Here is a 22,661-nt window from a genome sequence, read left to right on the forward strand (position 1 = left end):
TGATTTCCCATTCCCTTTTATTTATTTATTTATTTATTACTATTCTTTACTAGTTACTTGTCCTTTCTTTCAATTTCCATGCAAACCTTTTTACTGCGGGTTTTTACTATCTTTTCCTAATCTTCTTCCCAAATGTCCCAATTCTCTGCGATTAAACTCTTCTTCCCACATACAAACTTTACTATTTCAGATTATTAAAGAGCCCCGTTTCAATCATAAATCCACAGAACTTCAGGAAAACAGCTGGAGCACACGGCCTTCAGTCTTCTAGACAAACATTACCACCTTTTCCACAAAAATTCACATTTCAACAGGACTGAATTTCAAGCATTTTTCTCATGCACTTTGTTAGTAAGCCCATACAAAACAAGGAATCACTCCTGTGTATCCGTCAATATGGGGGTTTAAAAGGTACTGATACCTAAATAAACTCACACTCCCCGTTCTTACCAAATTCCCAGGGCTCAAGCCCGAACCACCAAAGAAATGAATCAGTACTTGGGAAACTGACCAAACACCACAGCAAATACACCAACACTTCTCAACTGTTAGTTACTTAGATAATGCTCCCGCCTTTTTCTTGTCACAAAGCATTTAAGAGCAAAAATAGAATCACAAGATACACCGCCAGGCCCATATATTAGGAACCACCACTCAAAACTTGGATAAAACAGCCCTTCTTTTCAGTCTGTCACGCACTTCCAAGGACACCAAGTCACGAACCACCAAGGACAGTTTAAAGGACAAAGAGACCTGCTGGGCTGCGTGGCATCAATGCCCTAAAACCAGCAGCAGGTCCCCTGCAACCCTATTTGGCTGTCACCCAAGGCTCAAACCACTGTTGTGCAATGGGGAAATGCCTCCTGGTGCTCGAAGTCTTCAAGTGCACTAGCTTGCTTGTGCCAGACCCCCACACCAAGTGACATTTCTTTGCTTGTCTCTGCAGGACGGTTTTAGCTGGGTGGCAGCGTGCCCGGGCAGGGGCTGTGCTAGCCCTGGGGGCTAGCAGTGTCCTGGGGGGCTGCAGATGTGCGGGGCACGGTTTGCTTTTTCCTTTCTGTTGCCTGGAGCCTGGATGCAAACAGCAGCACTTGGAAGCACGTTGGATGCTGGTCCTTGGGGGTGCAAGGAACAGGGACGTGAGCACAAGCCCTGCTGCAGCATTGCTCGGGGGTGGCGTAGCCAAAAGTTGGCCTCCGGCAAGGGGAAGCCCATGTTGGCAGCTTGGCAGCTCAGGCAGTGACCTGGAAGTCGTGGAAATGCCCTTCCTGGTGAAACGAGCTAAAACATTGCAAAAATCTCTGGGGTGGGGACTTGGCCAGCTGCCTCCCAGCCAAGCAAAACCACCCCAAAAAAAAAAACAAACAACCTCCTCTGCCCCAGGGTGGTAGGAAGGAGCTGCGTGGAAAGGAGGCCTCAGCAGCGGCTGCTGGGCTGGCTTGAGGTTCCTTTGGTCCAACGCAGCCCCAGCCTCCAAAAATTTAGCTGGAAACCCCGTCCTTCCCCCCCTGCAAGTTTGCTCCTGGGCTGTTTTCATGGCCTCACGGCCTGCGCCTCCCGTCCCGCAGCGCAGCCACGGGCACCAGGGCTACCACCGCACCCTGAAGGCCGTGTGCCTGAAGAAGGGGGTGTACGCCTCCCGCACCTTCCTCAGGATCGACATCAACGACGCCCTGGCGCAGCCCATCTACAGGAAAATCGACCCCAGCTTCGGGGAGGTGTTCAGGTGAGGTGCCAGGCAGGGCCCCGGGGGTGCAGCAGGAGGGCCGAGCAGCTCCTTGCTGCTGGGGATTTGTCTCTCTGCTTCCCACCCGCCTCCGCTTTTGGGACCTTTCAACCTCCCCAAGCAGCCTGCTCCCAAAGCCTTGCACTGCGAAACCTCTCCAAATGTCTAACCACAATGCTCTGTGACATAGGTTGAACCTCCCTTTTTTTGTTTATTATTTTGTTTATGGGAGGCAGTTGAATAGGAAAACAGGGCAGGCTGTGGTGTCAGGACAAGTGCACCGAGCTGCTCCTCGCTTAGCCTTGATCAGCATCATTTTTTCTCCCTTTCTCCCTATTTTTCCCTTCATAAACCCTGATGGGGTTTATGAAGGGAAAACCCATTGCGTGCAGCATTTGTTCCTTTGCAAAGAAAAAATAACCACATCCTCTGTCTGGTCTAGCTAAAGGCGAAGGAAGCATGGAAACCGTGCTGCTGAGCTTGCTTTGCCCTTCCCTGGCTTTGGATGGACGTCCTGCCCTGCTGGGTGGGGAGGATCCGTCTTTGGCTTTGTCCTTCCCGATGAATTTCCCGCCCCGCAGGATCCAGATGAGCACCCGTTCCACGCTGAAAATCTGCCTGGAAGCTTTCAAAAACGCCGTGCAGCAGAAACTGCAGGAAGTTGGGATGCAACTGGTAGCTGACAGCAACCAGCTCCATTTCCTCAAGCAGGAGGTGAGCTCACCTTGAAGGGGGCTGTGCGAGCAGGAACGAGCAATGGGAGAAGGAAAGGGGGAAAGCACGGCCTCCGTGGGACCTGGGGAGGTGATTAGCTCTGTCTCAAGCTCCTGGAGAGGTGAGAAGGAGCCACATGAGCAGTTCCACAAGGTCTCTAGTGAGCGTGATCTTCAGGAGGCTGAAGGCTTTCCTGAGTCCTGGCATAAAACGTCCCAGCCAGCCTTCTGCCGTGTTAATTCAGGGCACAGCAGAAAGGTGATGCCCGCTGGCACCAACTGTCCCGGTCATCTGGTGAACGACACCCTCATATTTAGGCCATCATTCTGAGATTTTTATTCTGAAGTTGTTAGCTGAGTTTGTTTGTATGACTGAAGCACCGGTGGGCAAACATTTGAACTTACTCCTGCAGACAGACTTCATCGTCGCTGAGGCTGAAAAATTCATCCTGCAGAGGAAAGCAGAAATCTACCAGTCCCTTGCAGCGTCCATTCAAAATGACCTGCTGCTCTGCTATGAAGGTAAGACCAGCCACCTCGTTTTTTTCCTCTTTGTCCCTGGAGGTTTTGATTTTCACAGAATAACCCCAGTAAGGGCTCAGAAGAAGGGCCCAGGCTTACCACCTACCTGTAGAAAGGCTGCGAAGAAATCTACGGGGCAAAAGGATTATCTGTTATTTGGTCATCAACTCAGAGAGATTTCTGAAATCCAAAGTAGATCATGCACAAATAGAGAAAATTCCTTCCCTGATTTACTCTATTTCCTATATTTTTTGTAAATCATGGATATTGTCTAGCAGTAATTCATTCTTATTAGACTGACTGCCTCTGAAGGAAGGAGAGGAAGGATGCTAAAGCAATAAGCTGCTGAATCTGTCTGATTTTGGATTTTCCTTCCTTTCCTATCAGTAGGTGGCACAGTCGGAAAGCGAAACAGTTCAAAACCCCAAATCCAGAAGTTGCTTGCGTTGGCTTTAGGAAGACACCTTAATTCCTGGGGCAGTTAGTTGTGGAAATGCACTGCTGGGCCAAAGCAGGGAGGTGTCCTGGGGACGGGCCACCCCAACAGAGCTCTCCTCACAGCCAGCTGCTCTTTCTCTGACCTCTGGAAACATTCGTGGGGCACGGGGAAAAAAATACGGAGAGGAAAAATAACAAGCTCCTGTTGGGGAACATCCCTGTTTAATTAGAGCCTGCGAAACGTGCAGGGAAATGGGCTTGGGCCCGGAGTCAAAAAAGCCGGTGATGCAAATTGGTCCTGTCCTTTCCATGAGAGCCAGGAGGTGGAAATCGTGCGTGAAGGTTTCTTGCCCCAAAGAGCAGGGCTCTGGCAGCATCTCCCGCAGCTCGGGGCTGATCTGTACGGGTGCTTCTGCGCCCTGAGGAGCACGAGGGGCTTCTTTTCTCTGTTAAATCAGCTCCCCAGCACAAGCAGCTTGGCCTCCCTCTGTAGAAGACTCTGGCTGTGCTCTTGTCCCTTTCCCAAAGCAAAGTCCTGCCCCTTGTCCGCACCTGTGTCCTCGCTCTGGATCCCCGTGTGACAGTCCCCTCTTTGCCACAGAGGCGGCCACGGTAAGAGGACTACAAGCCTTCCAGCGGATGAAAACCATCCTTAGCACCGGGGTGACGAGAGAGGTGGAGAGAGGAATGTTTGAAAGAGCCGAGGAGAGCATGAAAGGGCACCTCCAGGACATGCAGGTACGGTGGGCGCCTTGGGGACCTCCCTCCAGCCATGGTCAGTGCTTGTGGGTAGGGGACAATGCTCCAAAAAGGATCTTGTGAATGCGTGTGATAACGGGAAGGAATTTCCTTGGGAGATGTTGGCTTCAGCAGGTTCTCATGTGTGCTGTAGGCCACTGCTGGCCCTGCTTTTTCAGCAGCAGAGCAGCCTCCAGAAGCACAGAGGTGTTTAACATCATTTATCCATTGCACATCACCACTAGGGACCAAGTTCAGCTCGAGGCACCAATGTGTAGACCCTCCTGTACTGGAGGGGCTGCCTGCAGACTTGTAACTGGTCTAGCAGTTCCCTGTAACTGGTACCCACCTCACTCCTCTCCCCACGTTAACCACAGTTTGGGTGAAGGGGCTTAGAGGAGCTCAAAGCTGCCACCTCCACCCCCCGGAGCCCATCAGCCCTGGTGGGCTCTCGTGGCTCATTTTACCAGAGAGGCTCTGCTCTGAAAAGCTGTATGGAAATCCTTAACCCTTATCAAAATATCGAGCTGGGCTCTCCTTCTTGTGCACCAGCACCCGCAGCAACGAATTGGCTGGATGGAGGTGGGGGGTGGCTGCCCCCGAGCTTTCCCCGTCCCAGGGTCCCCACGGGCGCTGGGAGGGACTGGGGGGCTTCAGCCCTGTCCCCTGCTCATGTGCTTGGCTGCCTGGCGCTTGCAGAAGCAGATCCCCAGGAAGCTGGAGGAGGACTTTTCCAGCGTTCTCGGCTTGGTCTTTTGCCCGTGGGACCAGCTGGACGGCAAGCTGCCAGGTATGGCCGCGAGCACGGCTTTGGGGCTGTTCGTGCAGGTCCTGCACTCCTTCCTCCCCGTTTTGGGGGTGCGAGAGGGTGGCTGACAGGGTGAGGAGGGTGCCCAGGGCTGCAGGCCCAGCCACGAGGAACTTTCCTTGCGTTCCCTTGGGCATCAGAGGAAGATGCTGCAGGCCAGCAGGGTGCCCACATCCCAGCTGTGGCTTTGCCCCACAGCAGCTCCCCTGCGAGTTGCTCTTCTCTCGCTGTGCTTCAGTCCCCACATCCATAATTTGGTGTGGGCACGTGTTTGGTGATGGGGATAAATAAATACCACCTGGCTTCCCAGGGGGATTGCCCTGGGGGAATCTCCCCCCTTCCCCAGAGCAGGAGAGGCAGGGGCAGGCTTCCCAGGACCAAGGGGCAGATGTCCAGCCCGCTCTAACAGGCTCCTCTGTTCCTGCAGACTTACAGAGAGAATTTTTCACCATCATCAACATTCACAAGGCCCTGCAATCAGCCAAAGTCGCTTAGAGAGCCGTGGGAATTGTCTCCGATGATGTGGTTTTATTATTCATGTTGGTGGCTTGCTCTTGTAATAAATGGCTAAGTCCCAAATGGGGTTACAATCAAAGTTTACAATTTATTAAGGAAATAGAGGTAAGCAAACAGCGCTGGGTGCGCCGGGAGTCTCTGCTCCACCAAGACGCACACCAGTTACATCAAGCAGCTGGTTTTTATGCCCCTAGGCTGATACATATTCATTAATACTTCTTAAAAAAAAAGGGTTATTATAAGTAGTTTCCAAATCCAAACCCTCCTACTGGAGCATGCGTATCAGTCTCTGGTGGTCCCTCTGGGGGTCTCTCGTGCTGAAGGCTCATAGTCTTCCTCCCTCTTGTCCTTCTCCTTTGTCCAACTTGGCTGGATGTCAGAGACTTGTGCAGCGTCCTCTGCAACCTTTGTCTTTTAGTCGTCCTTCAGCTTTCCCCTTCTCCTTAATCTCCTGGCCAGATATCAGACACTTGCATAGCGTCCCATGCAGCAGTCCCAATAGTTAGCAGTTATTCTGAACCCCTTTGTTCTTATCCCCTATTGACACGGATTGCTGGACCATTCCTTTGCAAGGTACAAGAACTCTATACGTGAACCACTTTGTTCTTAGACCTGTGGTTATACAAGGGTATGTAAGACAGAAATCACATTTCATCATACCCTAGCATTGTTCCGTATGGACACGAATCAGATGAACACATTTCACATTCTCTTTACTCCGTGGCTTCATGGGAAATCACCTCTGGTGATTTTTTTTCCTCTTATAAAAGCATTTCTGAGATATTTTGTATGCATTTTTTGGTACTATTTAAGTAAGAGAGCCGGGCAGTGCCCCTGCCCTGCATGCCGTGCCATGTTCCACACCGAGGGGGCTCCAGCTCTGACTCCTCGTGGTGCTGGCAGCCCGGACCATGGAAGTGATGCTCTCCTGGGAGAAGCAGGACCACGGTGCCTGTGTCTGTGATGAGGTTCTTGAGGTTTCACTGGCTGCTGTGCCTCTGGGCCCCTTTGTGCACGTGGAGATACGTGTGTGTGTTTCACTCCGTCACCCGGTGTGCCTACACCCCAAACGAAGCCCGATTTTACCGACGAGGCTTATATCTCTCCAACCAGAAATAAAAGAAACCCTTCCCATGAGAGTCATAGAATCATCAGATTGTAGAATAGCTTGGGCTGGCAGGGGCCTTGAAGCCCCTCCAGTGCCACCCGTGCCATGGCAGGGACCCCTGCCCCCAGCCGAGGCTGCCCCCAGCCCCATCCAGCCCGGCCTTGGGCACCCCCAGGGCTGGGGCAGCCTGAAACAGGAAGGATTTCCTCCTAATGCCTCACCTGAACCTGCCCTCTCTGAGCTTAAAGCCATCACTCCTCGTCATATCAGACGATTTCCTTCCTCAGCCCCTGTTAACCATGACACATGCTACACACACCACAGACGTGGCAAAAGACAGATGAAGGCGAGAAGAAAAAATTCCCTGAGTCACAGCAGTCAGTGAGCCATCAAACCCCAGGCACTGCTTGCAGGAAGGCTGCGCCTTGCAGTGGGGTCGTGCGTGAACCAGGGCACCCAGAAAGGGAAGGTGCAGAAACTGCCGAGCTCTGCAGGAGGAACAAAGCCAGGACGGGCAGAAAAGGGTAGAAAAGGGCCGGCTGCCCGTAAAAACGGGGCTGGTTAGCATGTGGTGTGGGGGCAGGACGAAGGGTGATGGCCATAAAATGGAGCCCAGGCAGTTCCGCACCAACAGAAAGATTTTGTTCACGGAGTTAGCAAAGCTTTTGGGGAGCATTTAGCAGTGAGGACAGCGTTTTTATGGCGCAGGAGCCTAGGAAAAGCTCACAGGAGATGGAGAGATCTGGATGCAAAAGCAAAGACAGGAAAAATCTGTGCAAAAGCCTTTGTGGAAAGCCCTTGCCTGGGGGCTTTCTGCTTCTAGCTTTAAGGCCTGGAGGCGGCAGGATGAGGCCACGGGCACTGCTGCACCGTGACACCGGGCTCTGTCATCTGCCAGCCGAGGAGCCCCGGGGCTGCTTGCAGGCTGGGACAGGCCAGGTGAGCCACCCGGCTCCAGGAAAAGGAGCAAAAAAAAACACTCCAGGGTACAAGGGTGTGAGCAGGGGGACGGTCACGGAGATGTGACCCACGCAGAGAGGAGCCAGGGGCATGAGGAAGCTGGCGGGGGGCCAAAGAGGAAGAGCGTGGTAGGGGCAGGACACGTGCAGCAGCTTTCATTTCACCACTTTTACACAGCGGCGGGAGGAAGCCAAAGCATCAAGCTCTGGCTTGTGATTTATTTTATTTATTTATTTTATTTTATTTTATTTTATTTTATTTTTTTCTGGGAGAAACGTTAGCTTTCCGATAGCTCTGTAGACGAGCCCGTGGCAGCTTCCTCCCTGCCCAAACACAGCCAGATTTCGGAAGTTTTCCCGGAGCACAGGTGAGAAAAGCTGCCTGCAGTGGGTGCTGGCCGTGTCCGCCCCTGGGTGCTGGCCGTGCGCGGTGCCAGCTGGAGTTGGTCTCAATTAGCCTGATTGGGGTCGCAATAATCACGGAGGCGAACGCTGGGGGCGAAGCAGGGGCTGCGGGTTGGTGGGGCACTGGCGGTGAGGGGAGGATGTGATAAATGACCTTGCTGGGACAGCTGGCTGCCTGCTGCGGGTCGCACATCGGCGGGTTGATGATTAACCTGCCCCAACGCCGCAGACGAGCGCGTGGGGTTTCTTCGTCGAAACCCAGGGCGACCTCTGTACAAGCAAATCGATCAGTGCCCCGGCTGGGCACTGCTTTGATTGCTCGCAGCAGGATGCTGTGCCCAGGACCGGCACGGGGCAGGAGGGTTTGGAGCAGGTCTGGCCAGACAGCAGCCCCGGGCAGCTTTAATCCAGCCGTTTTTTACTTTCTGCGGTCCGATGGCAAGGAGGCACCTGGGGAGCGTCTTTCGGGGTGGTGGCAGTGCTGCAAGGCTCTCGTGCAGGGTGTGAGCAGGTGCTGGGCCAGCCCCGAGCTGCCCTTTTGGCAGGGCAGTGCGCATCAAGAAGCGGCACATGCCAGCACCAGCCACTACCCCGGTCGTGCCGGGGCGTGGGTGGCACGAAGCAGGCGGCAAACTTCAAAATTGTTTCCTTTTTACTTCCCCAAGTAGCCCTTGGAGTACAGAAGCGGTCGTAGCCAGGTCAGCTTGCTCCTGGAAAGCAGGAACGCCGGGGCACTGAGGAAGAGTTTGGCCGAGATTGACATGGCAACACGTCGCGGTGAGCCGCTGTCCCTGGCCTTCCCCTCCGCTCCTGCAGGCTTCTGCTGCCCTTCCCTCCCCACCCCCAGCAGCTCACACCGACCCGGCTTGCTTTCACTTGCTGAGGGTAAAGATTTCCGTCTTTAGCTAGATGCCAGGACCCAGGAGGCCGCAGTTTCTCTTTGAAGTGCGTTCCCTGCTCAGCACAGGGGAGCAGGGCTGTGCAAAGGCGTCTTCACCCGAACGTAGTTCATTTTGGGGAGCTGGCTGTGTGGCAGTGCTTCTTGCAAAACCTGAAGCTTGATACCAGAAGAAAAAAAAAAATAAACTAAAAAAACAAACAGCAGGAGTCAGAAACAAACAATAGACACAAAGACGAGTCCCCCAGCTGTAAGCAGGAAGGGAAAATGCCCTCAAGGCTCCCGACACCGTTCCTGCACAAAAACCGCACCGATTTTTACTGTTTTCACTGATTTTTACAAACGTAGGGCCAGTTCTGCAGCTTTTCTGGGTAGCGCAAGGTGTAAAGCCTCCTACCTGCCTGTCGCTGCTGGGGGCAGAGATTCACATCCCTACTGGGGCTGTGCGGAGAAAGCCGGTTAGGAAACGATGCCAGAGGGGAAGGATTTGGGTTCCCACGCGCAGACACCACGTGTGAAGATCTCCTCTGGCCAGCAGCATTGGTGACCCCGGGCCACAGAGTTTTGGCAGCTGCTTGCCCTGGCAGGGATGTCTGCGGCAGGGTGGGTGGTCACCGCCCAGATTTTAGGGTTTGGGTTTGTTCGGGTAATGATCAGGTGGCCAAACCTGCAGCTGGGTGATCCGACCTTCACCCTCACGCGCCACAGCACCCCGAATTTAGGCTGCGAGGGCTGATTCCTCTCGGTGTCAGGAATAGGTGAGGCCGTTTGCTCCGAGGCTTTGACACCTGGGGAGGCTGTGGTGCTAATAATGCTGATGTCCTTTCCCTGTGAAAAGGTGCAGAGAACAACGATGCAGCTGAGGTCCCCCAGAGGCGACCACGAATGCGGGATGCTTTCCAGCAGGAGGAAAGGGAGACGCTCAGGAAATGTGAGTAGGGGAAGCCTGGTGGCACCAGAGCCATGCCTAAAACGCAGCGAGGTCTGGAGAGGGACCTGTGGTGGAAGGGGAGGCACGAGCAGGCTGCAGCTGCTCTGAGCATTGCCACGGAGGATCCACTCCCCAGACTCCCCAGGAGCAATCTCGGTGCTGCCCGAGGAGCCAGAGCACCCCAAAATGCTCCCCTCTGCCAGCAGCAACAGAATCACAGAATTCTGTTCTCAACTCGTTCTCGTTGCTTGGCACTGGGCACCTTCCCCATCGAACTGCGTTTGGTAGAAATAACGGGAATTTTGTAAATCATCCCGGCTCCCAGGGGTGCCAGCCTCCTCCTGAGGCTCACCGTGGGCTGCTGGGGCTGCTTCCTTTGGAGACCTACCTCCTCCTACAGCCTGACCGTGCGACGCCTCTCCCTTCCAGACGAGAAGATGGAGGAGAGGGTCAGAAAAATCCTGACCGCCTCGTGTGAGAAGATATCCCACCTCTTTCAGCTGAAGGACATGCCCGAGCACCTGGCTTATCTCCGGTGAGTGTGCGGCCAGAGAGACCCCCGCCAGCCTCGCTTTCCCCTGGGCAACGTGCCCCCGGCCGTCCCCCCAGGCTCCGCCGTGCTCCGGGGCTTTGGTGGGCGCCAGCTCCTAGGCAGAAAATTCAAACTGGGAATTGCCACCAAAGCTAGAGGGTGGAAGCAGGTTTTGCCGTGACAGCTTCCTGCTGTAAGGAGGATTCATCCTTTTTTTTTTTTGCTGTGCTGGCAGTCCATGGAGGGGTCAGGGAGGCTCCTGAGCTGCTCCCACTTCGGCACGGGCTCGCCAGGGCTTGGGGCAGGCAAATGAGGGACGGTGGAGAGCACGGTCTGTGCTTTGGGAACAAGCCCTCTGGGTGGAGATATCGCACCTGGCAAGGCGAAAACTCCCCTGAGATTTGAACCTGCTGCGGTGGAATCCGCCTTGTTCCTACCTCTGTTCTCCCAGGGACCGCATCACGACCCTCAGCTCCAAGCTCACCTTCGAGCCCATCTACATCGGGCTCTTCGGGAGCAGCGGCGCGGGGAAGAGCACCCTGCTCAACACCATCCTCCACAAGCGCTTCTTCCTCCCGGTGTCAGGGACACGCGCCTGCACCTCCTGCCAGGTTCAGATCAGCACCTGCAGCAGCAGAGAGTACAGAGCCAGGATTTTTCTCCTCTCCAACGAGGTACGGCTGGGGCCCTGCTGTGGAAGGCAGCCAAGGAGCAGCTCCTGCCCCTTCTCGGGGCAGCCTGTGGATCGTGTGGGTCTGCAGGAGGCTCCTGCAGCCCGTCTTATGGGCCGTCTGGGGAAACCCAAGGGAAGACCGGGGAAAACAGCAGCTTTCTGCTCTCTGCTCCTTCCCGGAGTGAAGGTCTCTGGCCGCTCTTGTGGTTGGGAGCCCTTGTGCTGCTGCTTCCCACTGCTCACCACAGCTGCAGCTGCTCCTGCCCCAGCGAGCTGCTGAGCAACGTGCTCCTCTCTCCACCGTGGCAGGAGTGGATGGACGAGGTGAGGAGCCTGCTCGCGTTCCTGGAGACGGACAGGGAGGCTGATGAGAATGACTGCGACAGAGATCACGCCGTTCGAGCGCTGCAGGCTGTCTACGGGGAAGGAGCAGAGAACAGGACTTACGATGACCTGGTGAAAGCCAAGCCTGCCATCACTATTCCCCACTCCAGAATTATTGATCTGAAAACGGCAGAGGTGAGAACGTGGCAGCTCTCCAGGGCTGCCCATCCCTCTTCCCGCTGCACAAACCTCCTGGGAAGCACCCAGAGCTTTGTCCCGGTGCTGGGGCCGTTGCTCGCAGAGGAAAGTGGTTGCTTGCACACATCTACTCGCAGCTTCTCTGCCAGGCAGCACTTGCGGCTGTGCCATCTGCTGGGGCCACGGTACTTCTCCGTGCACACACGACACTTCGTTGCTGGTGTGCCCCTTGCGCAGCTTCTTGCGCTGTTTTGGTTGGCGGTTTGCTCTTTTCAGGCTGCTTGGAGGCTTTGTTTCTGTAGAGAGTCATGGACTCACCCAGGTCGGAAGAGACCTTCAAGGTCACCAAGTCCAACCATCCACCTGAGCTACCGAGTGCCATCACCGAGCCCTGTCCCTTAGTGCCGCGTCCATGCACCTCTTAAAGACCTCCAGGGACACGGACTCCACCACACTCTCTGTGAAGAAATTCTGCCTCGTATCCTAATCTGAACCTCCCCCGGCAGAATTGGAGACCATTAATTGGAGGGTGAGCGTTAATTTGCTTCTGGTGTTCCAGGCAGAGGTTCTCTCCCGGGAACTGGACCCGTACATCCGCAACCTGGAGGGCAACGAGGGGCCTGGGGAGGGGGGTGCCGCCCTCCACAACCAGCAGACGCGGCTCTGGCCCCTCATCAAGTACGTGCAAGTGACTCTTCCCGCGTCCGACTTCGTGCCTGAAGGTGTCATCTTCGTGGACATCCCGGGGACGGGCGATTCCAACAAGAAGAGGGATGAAATGTGGAAAGAGGTGACTGGCAGGTGGGACCAGTGCAGGGGGGGGAATGGGCTTTTCATGAGGGAGGCTGCAAAAAGAGCAGGGGCTGGTGGCAAGGGAAAGAAGCCACAACCGAGCAGGTAGGGGCTGCCACCACCATCTGTGTGCCAGTGCACGGGCACTGATGCAGCGCCTTCAGGCCTCAGCTCCTGGTTCGGTGTCCTCGGTGCTCCTGTGCCCCACCTGACTCTTCTCCTCTCCTCTCTTTCCCCCCAGAGCATCCTGCAGTGCACATCCATTTGGGTCATCGCTGATGTTGAACGCGTTTATGGGGCCAAAGCACATGAAAACATGCTGAAAGAGGCGATTACAGCTTGCATGATTGGCAAGTGCAGCGATATCACCTTTGTGGTCACCAAGATGGATAAGATTAGCCGGGAGGAGTACATGAGGTAAAGAACAGCTCCGTCCTTTCGTCAGGGTTGCAGGGAAGCCTTCGTGCCTCCATCAGAGCAGGCTGGATGCCGTTCACCCATGGCACTGCCAGGTCTCACTCATAGCGTGCCCTACCCACCCTGCATATGGAAAATGGCATTCCACGTAACAAATCATTCCCACTGATACTTTCGTTGTTTTCCCTATGCATTCAAGAGCCTTAGCACCCAGCCCTCTTTACAGCACAACCCCATCACCACGCCTGCCTTTCCCAGGCTGACTTTGCCCCTTTGCTCTTCTGCCTCAGTTCCACGCTCGGCGCTGCCCCATCCCCTGTGCCTTTATTGCTGTCTTTCTGATCGAGGCAGGTCATCCACTTCCTTTGGCATCTGTGCTGATGTCCCCCTGCCCAAAGGACTTGGGGATTTGCCCTTTTTTACTGCCTGCCATAGGCTGTTGGGGATCCCAGCACATCTGTAATTCAGAGGAGTCTGAAGGTACTGCCCTGTTCTGTAACAGCCCAAATTAAAGGATTAGAGCTCTTAGGCACTGACGTGTCCCTGGGTCTGCTGTAAGCCAGGAAACCCGGTGATGTTGCTGTCAGTATGGGCTGTCATTTTGCTGCCAGCTGCATGCCCTCGCTGAGGGACAAGCTTTAGGGTTCAGCTTTGCCATATCTACTCAAAGTCTTTTTTTTTTCCTTCTTTCATTTCCCAGTGACCATCCCAGTGCACCGGTAAGTACCTGCTGGCTGCTTTCAGTGGCCAAAAACCAAATTCCTTTTCTGATTGCATATTCTGACTGGTGGGGCCAGTGCATAGACTCCACCAGCATCCTGCAGGCTTGCTAGCAGCTTTGCCTCCGTGCAGGTGAAGCTTGGTGGTTTTGGGAATATTCTCATAACACTCTCTATCATTTGCCATCCAGAAGGATCTAAGCACGCACGATGCCATTTTGGAGACAAAAAAAGACCTGAAAACAAGAAAGGCCAGAGCAATAAGGCTCAGGATGCAGGTATGGTATACCTTGTTATTTTGGTAACAAATGCATGTTACAGTGCTAATGCTTATGCACGTGCCTTTTCCCACAAAATATATTTGCTTCCTTTTCTTTCCATTTGCCATGAAAAAAATAAATGGCAACATCTAACTTTCCCATCTAGCTAATATCTTGTGACAAGGTTTATCAAATTAGTGGGCACCTGGAAGAGAGGTGCTGGCCTGTGGCAGCTGCACCAGTGATCTTCTACATGTTGTTATAAGCCCTTCTGTCACTGACCAGCTTTAAATGCAGGTGTGGGCTGCGTGTCACCTCCTCCCTGCCCAATCTGTCCGTGGATGTGGCTGGCACCAGCACCCTTGCTCTTGGTTGCACCAGTACAAATACAGCGAGGTGTGAGGCAATTCCATGGGCTCCTGCATCAGGGTTTGTCTGCAGGAGAAGGCTGGCCCGTGACAGCACAACAGCCTTTAAAACATCGCTCAGCAAGGCCTTTGACACAGTCTCCCACAGTGTTCTCCTGGAGAAGGTGGCAGCCCATGGCTTGGACACTCTCTGTGCTGGGATAAAAAGAGGCTGGATGGCCAGGCCCAGAGAGCGGCGCTGAACGGAGTGAAATCCAGCTGGCGGCTGGTCATGAGTGGTGTTCCCCAGGGGTTGGTGTTGGGGCCCATCCTCTTTAATGTCTTTATTGATGATTTGGACGAGGGAATTGAATGCATCCTCACTAAGACTGCAGATGACACCAAGCTGGGGGGAAGTGTCAATCTGCTGGAGGGTCGGAAGGCCCTGCAGAGGGACCTGGACAGGATGGATCGATGGGCAGAGGCCAAGGGGATGAGGTTCCACATGGTTATGTGCCTGGTCCTACACTTTGGCCACAACCACCCCATGCAGTGCTAGGATTGGGGCAGAGTGGCTGGAAAGCTGCGCGGAGGAAAAGGATCTGGGGGTGTTGGTCGATGCTCACTTGAACACGAGCCAGCAGTGTGCCCAGGGGGCCAAGAAGGCCAAGGGCATCCTGGTTGTGTCAGGAGCAGTGCAGCCAGCAGGAACAGGGCGGTGATCATCCCCCTGAGCTCTGCTCTGGTGAGGCCAAACCTCGAGTGCTGGGTTCAGCTTTGGGCCCCTCACTACCAGAAGGACATCGAGGCCCTGGAGCAGGGCTACGAAGCTGGGGAAGGGCCTGGAGCACAAGGACTGTGAGGGGCAGCTGAGGGAACTGGGGGTGTTTGGTCTGGAGAAGAGGCCGACCCCCAGCTCCCCACACCTTCCTTTCAGGTAGCAGCAGAGAGCAATGAGCTCTGCCCTGAGCCTCCTCTGCTCCAGACTATCACTAGTGACAGGACCAGAGGGAATGGCCTCGAGTTGCCCCAGGGGAGGTTCAGGTGGGAAATGAGGAGACATTTCTGTCAGAAAGAGCAGTCAGGCCTTGGGACGGGTTGCCCAGGGAGGTGGTGGAGTCCCCGTCCCTGGGGGTGTTCGAGGAGAGGTTGGACGTGGAGCTGAAGGCACAGGGCCCTGCGCTGCTTCAGGCAGCTCTTGCACGCTCACGTTGCACGCTCGTGTGTTTCAGACGAGACTGCCCAGCGACACAGAGGTGGTGCAGAAGGCGGACCTGGTGTTCACCGTCAGTGCCAAGGAGTACTGGAACCCCACGGTCCTCACGAACGAGGAGACAGGTGAAGGGTTGGCCGCGTGCTTGCTGCAAGCCCTGCTGCCTGTGCACTGATTCCCATTCGTGGTGGGAAAGCAATGAAGGTCGCCTTCGTATTCTCTTTCAGAAATCTCCATGCTAAGGGACCAAATCAGGAAGCTCTGCCTGAACGTGAAGAGAAATCACCTACAAGAGCGCATGCGGGAGATCCTTGTCATCTTCTCCCTGGTGGACGTTTTCCACACCGTGCAGCTGAACCCGGTACGTGTGGCTGCAGCCCCTGCACGCTGCCACCATCCCGTTCCTTCTGGGGCTGTGGGGCCGGGTAGCCAGCCTCATCCTTCTCAGGAAACAAATGCAGAGCTGCTCTTGCTATCCTGAAGTGACCTAAACAGGGCTTTGCTGCCTGCATGGAGGAATTCAGCAGTGCCAGGAGGAGAGGAGCATCCCTGGAGCATGGAAGGCCCTTTTTGCCTGGTTCACTCAGCTGTGAAGCTGCACCAAGGCCAAGGCCTGCATCCAAACCCATTTTCTGACTAGCCACGTGGCTCTTTTTGGAGAGGATGAAAAAGCAAGAAAGCTGCAGAGGCTGAGCAAGCTTTGCCAGCCCTGTAGCCCCATTACCTGCTACCACCTCATCTTCCTCATCTTCTTGGCCCTCTCACGTGGTGCCAGTGAGAGGCAGGCTCTAGCTTCCCCCTCTGCGGTCTTGGCTTAAATTTGAGCTGCTCAGGATGCTCCAGGGAGGACAGTTCTGGAGTGTGCTGGCCTTGCACTCAGCAGCTTTGTCAAGGTTTGTGCCGTCTCACTTTTCCAGGGTCCAACCCTGCATCAGGACAGGCTCAACGCGTTTGTGTCAACGAAGATCCAGGAGCTGAAGAAGACGGCTCAGAGCATTTTTGACCAGATGGATTCGCTTCTTATCAATGGGGTGCAGTCTGCCCAAAATTCATACAAGAAGAAAATTGAAAATATCTTTGCGGTGAGTGGCGCAGGTCTGCTCCACGCTCTGAGGCTGGGTAGGATTATTGCATTTTCTGTCTTGCAATAGCCATCAACATCAGCTGAGTTTCACTCATTAATCACTGACAGGTGCTTTGAGGTCTGTGGGTAAGAGACAGGGTAAGTTCTTGCTGCTGCTCAGTGTTACTTTAGCTTAGAAAGGAGAGCTTGATTCTAGGGAAAAAAACAAGCAAACAAACAAACAAACAAAAACCACCACAGACGTGTTGTGTTAAGGAGATGCTGTGCCTAACGCAGGTGGAGAAACGCCTGCCCACATTGCTCCGTGCCATCAGTCTTGGGAAGTGCACTGTGTAGGGACAGTGGTGAGCCGGCCATGCCATGGGCCAGCTCCCCAGAGCCCACCGGGTCCTCCTGCCAAGCAGCAAGTCCTTCTAGGACTGGTTCCTCAGCAGGACTCCTGGACAGAGTCAGACTATTACAATTCCGGGACCAGGTCCCAGGAAGCACGTTATGCCCCTACAGCTGCACGCTCATCCTGCAGAGACCTTTTTTCCTTGATAGAGGGGGGACACCAAGTGATCGTGTGTTTCTAAACAGTTGAAATGAGCGTCTTCCAGGCTTAGACCCCAACCCAGCTTCCGTCTTTAGAGCTATCCACCCTGAGCGAACACAGGCACGTTGCAGGAGGCACCAAAGGCTAAAAGAGGACATAGTTGAATTCCCGCTTTTCTCTCACTGTGACATTTGCTACCGGTAGTTGAAGCAGCTCTGAAATGACACGTGAAGGACTTGGTCCTGGGAGCAGCGCTGCTGCTGGTGGCTCTGCTCACACTTGCTGCGTTCTTCCTCCTGCAGATAGGCGAGAAGTCCAAAGGCTTCCACATGACCCTGAAAGCTGTGTGCAGGAGGAACGGGGTGTACGTGTCCCGCGTCTTCCACCGCATAAACATCAACAGAAGCCTGGCTGAGCCCATCTACGCAGCAATTGAAATGATGTTTGCAAACATATTCAGGTGAGAGCGGTGGGCAAGCAGGAACCAAGCCACATTTTCTTGGAAACTCCAAGAAAAGAGTTCTCCTACACAACTACAAACTCCTACAAAAGAGTTCTCTGCCATCTGCAGGCAACCTCGTCTGGGAAGCACTCGGGTCTTTATCTCTTCCTCCCTCAAAAAGCTAAGCTAGCATTACATCGACTACTCACGGAGGCAAACTAAACATGCCCAACTGCAGTTCATTTACTTAGGCAAAGCTTCTAATTGACTAACCTGTCTCAGCAACTTCCACATCTCTCTCCCAGTCGCGACTGATCTCCTACTGACCTTGGGCAGACCTGTGTGGAGCCAGGAGTGGGACTCGATGACCCTTGTAGGTCCCTTCCAAGTGGGGATATTCTGTGATTCCCCACAGCCCCATGTGGTACTGATGTACCACATTAACAGTTCAATATAGAAATTAAGTGGCATTTGCAGCTCCATCCCTTTCTGCCCCGTGTTTCACATGGGTTCAGGCATAATAAAAAAGAAAATGAATACTTTGCTATTTCCCAGTCCCCAGAGAAGAGGGAGCCAGCCAGATAGCCCAGGTAGCGAGGACATCCCTGCGCTGGAGTTGGAAGCCTTGTGTCTTCTGATGAGAGAAGCTCACCTTGGCTGGCAACGTGCAGAGAATAAGTGAGGCGGGGGAAGCCCGTGGGTCTAACAGTTTTGGGGTCTCACCCACACAGAAAACAGATGCTCACGAGGACCAGTCTGCAGGCTGCCATCAATGAGTTCAGCACGGCGGTAAAAGGCGAATTCATGGTGTTTGCGAGGGACACGAATATGAATGAGTCCAAGCTCCAATTCCTCTTACAAGAGGTGAGTGTGAAGCAGGGAAAACCCAATGAGATATCCCTGTGTAGCTGGCACAGCCCTGGGAGTGGGCGCCAGCCCCTTGGCAGGAGCTCGGGGGGTACAACTCGTGGAAAAGTCTGACGTGCGTCGTGTCAGCAGCTTTGGCTGGGGGTCTGGTGCAACCCCTGATGACCAGTAGCTGCTATTCAGCGTCGGGGGCAGCAGGATTGTTTTTAGTGCTGAGCCACAGGCAGCTCGCACTTCGTCCTTGGGGTATCATTAGATGGTTCGGTGGATGCTCTGCTAGAAGCTCGTAAAAGAGAACTCCAGGTGACCAGACGCAACGGATCTGGTCCGTGTAAGGGTTGGGGCGAGCCCTGGTGTGCTCCACCTGCTCCCCACCTCGGAGCATTTCTTTGTTCTGCTGGTGAACGGGGGGTTGGAGGTGCTGGGAAATGCTCTGCCCTGATTCCTGCAGACCGACATCATCATGAGAGCTCTCGAAAGAGAAATTCTTCTGAAAAAGAAGGCCATCTATGAGTCCCTTGAGCTGTCCATCCAAAGCACCTTAACGCCGTGTTACCAAGGTAAGGCTGCTTTTCCAGCTAATTGTGTAGCTGACGCTGTGAGTTCGATGCCTGGCCCTGGGGCACATTCTCCCAGCTTGTGTGTGGAGTCCGCAGAAGGCTTTGTCCTCTGCGAGGACAGGAGGCTGAGTAAATTTGTGCCTTCGAGTCCAGCAGGTCACAGTCTTCTTAACCAGGGAAGAAAACGTTGGAGTTCCAAACCCTCCTGCATAAATTCCTTGTAATTTTGATGCCATTGCTGCCTGCCGTGATGGGACCCACCACACTTCTTGTGGATCAAACGAAGGCTGTTCCTCCCTGGGAAGGAGATAGCAGCACCTGGGGCTGGGGAGGGGAGACCTTGCCAGAGGGTACTGGAGGGGAACTCCACCTGGGTCTGGGCAAGGCCTGGAGGGCTGTGCAAGGAGGCAGTCTGAAGGTTTTGCTGTTGGCTAAAGGAATTCTTTAGGATGGCAAAAGTCGCCTGGGAAGAGGACTGGGAGGTAGAAGTCTGCCAGCAGCAGGTTCGCGGGCAGCACGGCCTCAACGTGAGCTTTGCACCCAAAGACCACCCCAGCTCGTCTGCCCACGCCTGCTGCGGGCTCCTGACAGCAGTCTGATGTTTCCCACCTCTGCCCAACAGAGGCTGAGAAGATAAGAGGGAAGGACACGTACAAGCAGATAAAAAGCATGCTGGCACAGAGCATCGAGGTGGAGGTACGGCAGGCGATGTTCGAGAAAGCGAAGGAGAGGATGATGAGCCAGTTCCAGGAGCTGACGGTGAGTCACACTGCAAAAATTGCTGCTGGAACTGCAAAAACTGTTGTTGGAGATCCAAGGCTGGGTGAGCAGAAACTGTGACAGGCAGCTAAAGGCTGGACGAGGCGCTGCCGCCCTCCACGCAGACCGGTGGTCGCTGCAGAGCGCTTGTGATGCTCCGGGGGATTTTATGGATCCTGCGGGATGTTGTGATGGTTTGAGGCGAGATGCAGGTTGTTCTGCAACGTTACCAATGTGAGAGCTGTCAGAAATGCTGGTGAGAAAATCTTTATCAACCTCAGCTGCCTGGACTTGCTCCAGCCTGACCTTTGCAGTGGCTCAGCATAGCACTTCAAGTCTCTTTCTGTCCCGAGAAAGAAACAAAACAAAACAAACAAAAACCATCAAACTGGAGTTTGGTTTGGCTTCATTTCCCTGGTTGTCTCCAGAAAGAGATTTGGCCTCTTAGTAAACAAAAAATTGAGTTTTTTAGGTGGGGATTTCCTACCTCGGTCCCTGCGTCTCCAGATTTCTGACTTCCTATGAACTCTCCTCTACCTCATCCCAGGCCACTCAGACTCATTCACGTGGGTTGAAACCCGACGGATTCGAACCGCGGTCACGCACAGCATGATTCATCACAGTTATCTGAGGGAATTTCCTTTCTGCTGGCCAAAGATCTGGCACGCTGGTTGAGCAGAGGCACCTAGGGGGGGTGCGGGCTCCCCTCACCGACTCCTCAGCTGCTTTGGGTATCGCAGGTCAGGTTCTTGCTTCCCCAGCAAGACTTTTGGGAATGCCAGTGCCAAAGCTGCCATCACTGGCGTCACAGCCTTGGCCATCCCAGCAGATCCCAGTGCACCCCCGGAGCTCGAGGGCTTCAGAGCGCAGTGCTGCAGCAGACTTTGTGTAAGGAGGCCTCCAGCGCAGCTTCTCTCCGCAAACGACATCAGAGTGATGCTGTCGCCCTCTCTGATTGCAGGAGCAGATGAGCACGAAGCTCAGCAAGGATATCCTCGGCATGCTCAGCGTCATCTTCAGCCAGTGTGACACACCGGTCAGCGTGCTGCCGGGTACGGGCTGAGCTCTCCTCTCCGGGGCGTGTGTGGTGGGTGGGTGGGAGAGGGCTTGGGGGCAGATCTGGGGAGCTGTGTGTCCTCAAACAGCTGGGGTCTGCAGCTCCCGAGCTTACTTGCATGTTTGCATTCATTTGTACTTAATCATATTATCATTTTATTCCCATTCTGTAAAAAAAACAAAAAGGCCAACGAAGTCTGCCTCATTTTGCTTTTCTCCTTGCAGATCTGCAGGAAGAATACCAAGAAATCCTGGATATGCTGAAAAACTTGTGACAGCCTGGCTGACCAAAAAGGCCGGCACGAAGAGGCTTTCTTTACATTTTGAGCATTTCTTTTTTATCTTTTTGCTTTTATATTTTATTTTTTTTTTGCTTTTACTCATTCAGTTCATTGCTTTGCTATGGTGGCCAGCTTGAGGTAGAAATTTTAAAGATGCCAGGGGTTAGACTGAGCAGCTTGAACACAGGCTCACGGGGACCCAGAATGGAGTGGGTCCCTTGGGGGTCCCGTGTCACATCCCTCCTGCAGGGGCTTTTCCCCTTGCCGGCCTTTTCCAGCGAGCCCTGGAGGTGCAACCATGAGACCTCGGTTGCTTTCTTGAACGTGTTCAAGGAAACAGGACAGCGGATGATTAGTTTGATTGCACTGGTACAAAAAGTATATAGTTTATGTGTGGTTTTTATAATCTTTTCATAAAAGTAAATCCCTTTCTACTATGCATATCAGTTCTCAAGTGTAAGCCAGCAGGGTAAGACACCCATGTCTGAATTAAAGCCGGAACCATCCCCAGAGAAATTGGTAGTGTGGCAGGTAAGCAGCAAAAGCCACAAAAGCGCAAATCTGCTGGAAACGATTTACATGAAATCTAATAAAATACAAACCTTTTTGGGATAAGTGTGGCCGATACTTTTTCCAAATGCAAAAGAAGTATCCGGGCTGCTCGGCTGGGTGCTTGAGGTTGAGGAGAAACCTCAAAAACACTCTCCCGAAACTGCCTTTCTCTGCTGCAGCTGCAGTTTTGTCCCCACCTTGCATCCCCCGGGGAGCGATGGCAGTGGGCCCACACCAGTCCTGGTGGGGTGCTTGGTGGGGTGGCTGCAAAGGGATCACAAAGTGGGGACCCTGCAGCTCCGTGCCCCGAGGCAGGGCACAGTGGCACAGCACACAGCGCGTGGCAGGGCCGGAGGGTGCGTGGCCGGGCCATGGTGCAGTGCCATAACGCATGGCAGTGCCATAATGCATGGCAGTGCCATAAAACGTGGCTGTGCCATAAAATGTGGCAGTGCCATCGCATGGGGTGCTGCTGTAACACTTGGCAGGGCCATAGCGCAGTGCCATAACGCATGGCAGTGCCATAAAATGTGTCTGTGCCATAAAATGTGATAGTGCCATAAAATGTGGTAGTGCCATAACGCACAGCAGTGCCAAAGCACTTGGCAGTGGCCCAGGGCAGTGCCACAGCAGAGGATAGTGCCACAGCACAGTGCCATGGCCTGGAGCAGTTCCACAGCTCAAGGCAGAGCTGTAGCACGGTGCCACAACCTGGGACAGTGTCACAGCACACTGACACAGCCCAAGACAGTCCCACAGCACAGTGCCACAGCCCAGGACAGTGCCTTAGCACAGTGCCACAGCCTGGAGCAGTTCCACAACCCAGGACAGTGCCATAGCACAGTGCCACAGCCCAAGGCAGTGCCATAGCACAGTGCCATAGCGCAGTGCCATAGCCCACGACAGTGTCACAGCAGTGCCACAACCCGGAGCAGCTGCGCAGCCCCCAGCCGTGCGCCCCCAGCCCCTGCTTACCCCCAGCCCCCCCAAACCCTGCCTTCCCCACCCCCCCCTCCCGAAAGCCCGTCCCGGGCGCCCCCTCCCATCCCTCTCCTCCCTCCCCGGGGCGGGGACGACCCCGCGGGGGCGTGCGGAGCCCGGCGCCCCCCCTCTCCCCTCCCGCCCCCCTCCTACAAAAAGCTCCCGGCCCCGCAGCTTCAGGCTCCAGCTCCGCCGCCTCCCGCAGCCGCTGCCCATGGGGGGCTGCCGGGGGGAGCTCGGGGCCGCCCCGCCTGGGGCTGGGGGGTCCTCGCCCGTCCCCGACACCGCCGCGCAGCGCCGGGCTTGA

General features: G+C 54.5%; 2 protein-coding genes across 4 annotated transcripts; both read left to right on the forward strand.

The window, feature by feature from the left end:
- The first annotated feature begins 1,358 nt into the window (after nt 1-1,358).
- On the forward strand, nt 1,359-5,578 carry LOC311434662 (nuclear GTPase SLIP-GC-like). The gene is made up of 6 exons (XM_084514981.1): nt 1,359-1,726; nt 2,308-2,440; nt 2,853-2,961; nt 4,001-4,137; nt 4,837-4,927; nt 5,373-5,578. The coding sequence occupies exons 1-6, from the start codon at nt 1,536-1,538 to the stop codon at nt 5,438-5,440; spliced, it is 729 nt and encodes a 242-aa protein (XP_084371107.1). The 5' UTR covers nt 1,359-1,535; the 3' UTR covers nt 5,441-5,578.
- Nucleotides 5,579-6,769: 1,191 nt separating this feature from the next.
- Nucleotides 6,770-21,436, forward strand: LOC311434118 (nuclear GTPase SLIP-GC-like). Of its 3 annotated transcripts, none has more exons than XM_084514024.1 (19): nt 6,770-6,950; nt 8,602-8,710; nt 9,670-9,762; nt 10,192-10,297; nt 10,746-10,968; nt 11,277-11,486; nt 12,049-12,279; nt 12,523-12,698; nt 13,399-13,417; nt 13,609-13,695; nt 15,257-15,362; nt 15,465-15,598; nt 16,155-16,319; nt 17,159-17,316; nt 18,030-18,162; nt 18,617-18,725; nt 19,348-19,484; nt 20,446-20,536; nt 20,766-21,436. In XM_084514024.1, exons 1-19 carry the CDS (start codon nt 6,876-6,878, stop codon nt 20,813-20,815), a joined length of 2,412 nt encoding a protein of 803 aa, XP_084370150.1. In that variant the 5' UTR covers nt 6,770-6,875; the 3' UTR covers nt 20,816-21,436. The 3 variants fall into 3 exon arrangements, with proteins under 3 accessions (XP_084370150.1, XP_084370151.1, XP_084370152.1); XM_084514025.1 differs by lacking the exon at nt 6,770-6,950 and adding an exon at nt 7,769-7,896; XM_084514026.1 differs by lacking the exon at nt 6,770-6,950 and adding an exon at nt 7,774-7,896 and having other exon boundaries at nt 8,599-8,710.
- Nucleotides 21,437-22,661: the final 1,225 nt, after the last annotated feature.

Source organism: Aythya ferina (assembly GCF_964211825.1).
Source record: "Aythya ferina genome assembly, chromosome: 3".
Taxonomy (NCBI): domain Eukaryota; kingdom Metazoa; phylum Chordata; class Aves; order Anseriformes; family Anatidae; genus Aythya; species Aythya ferina.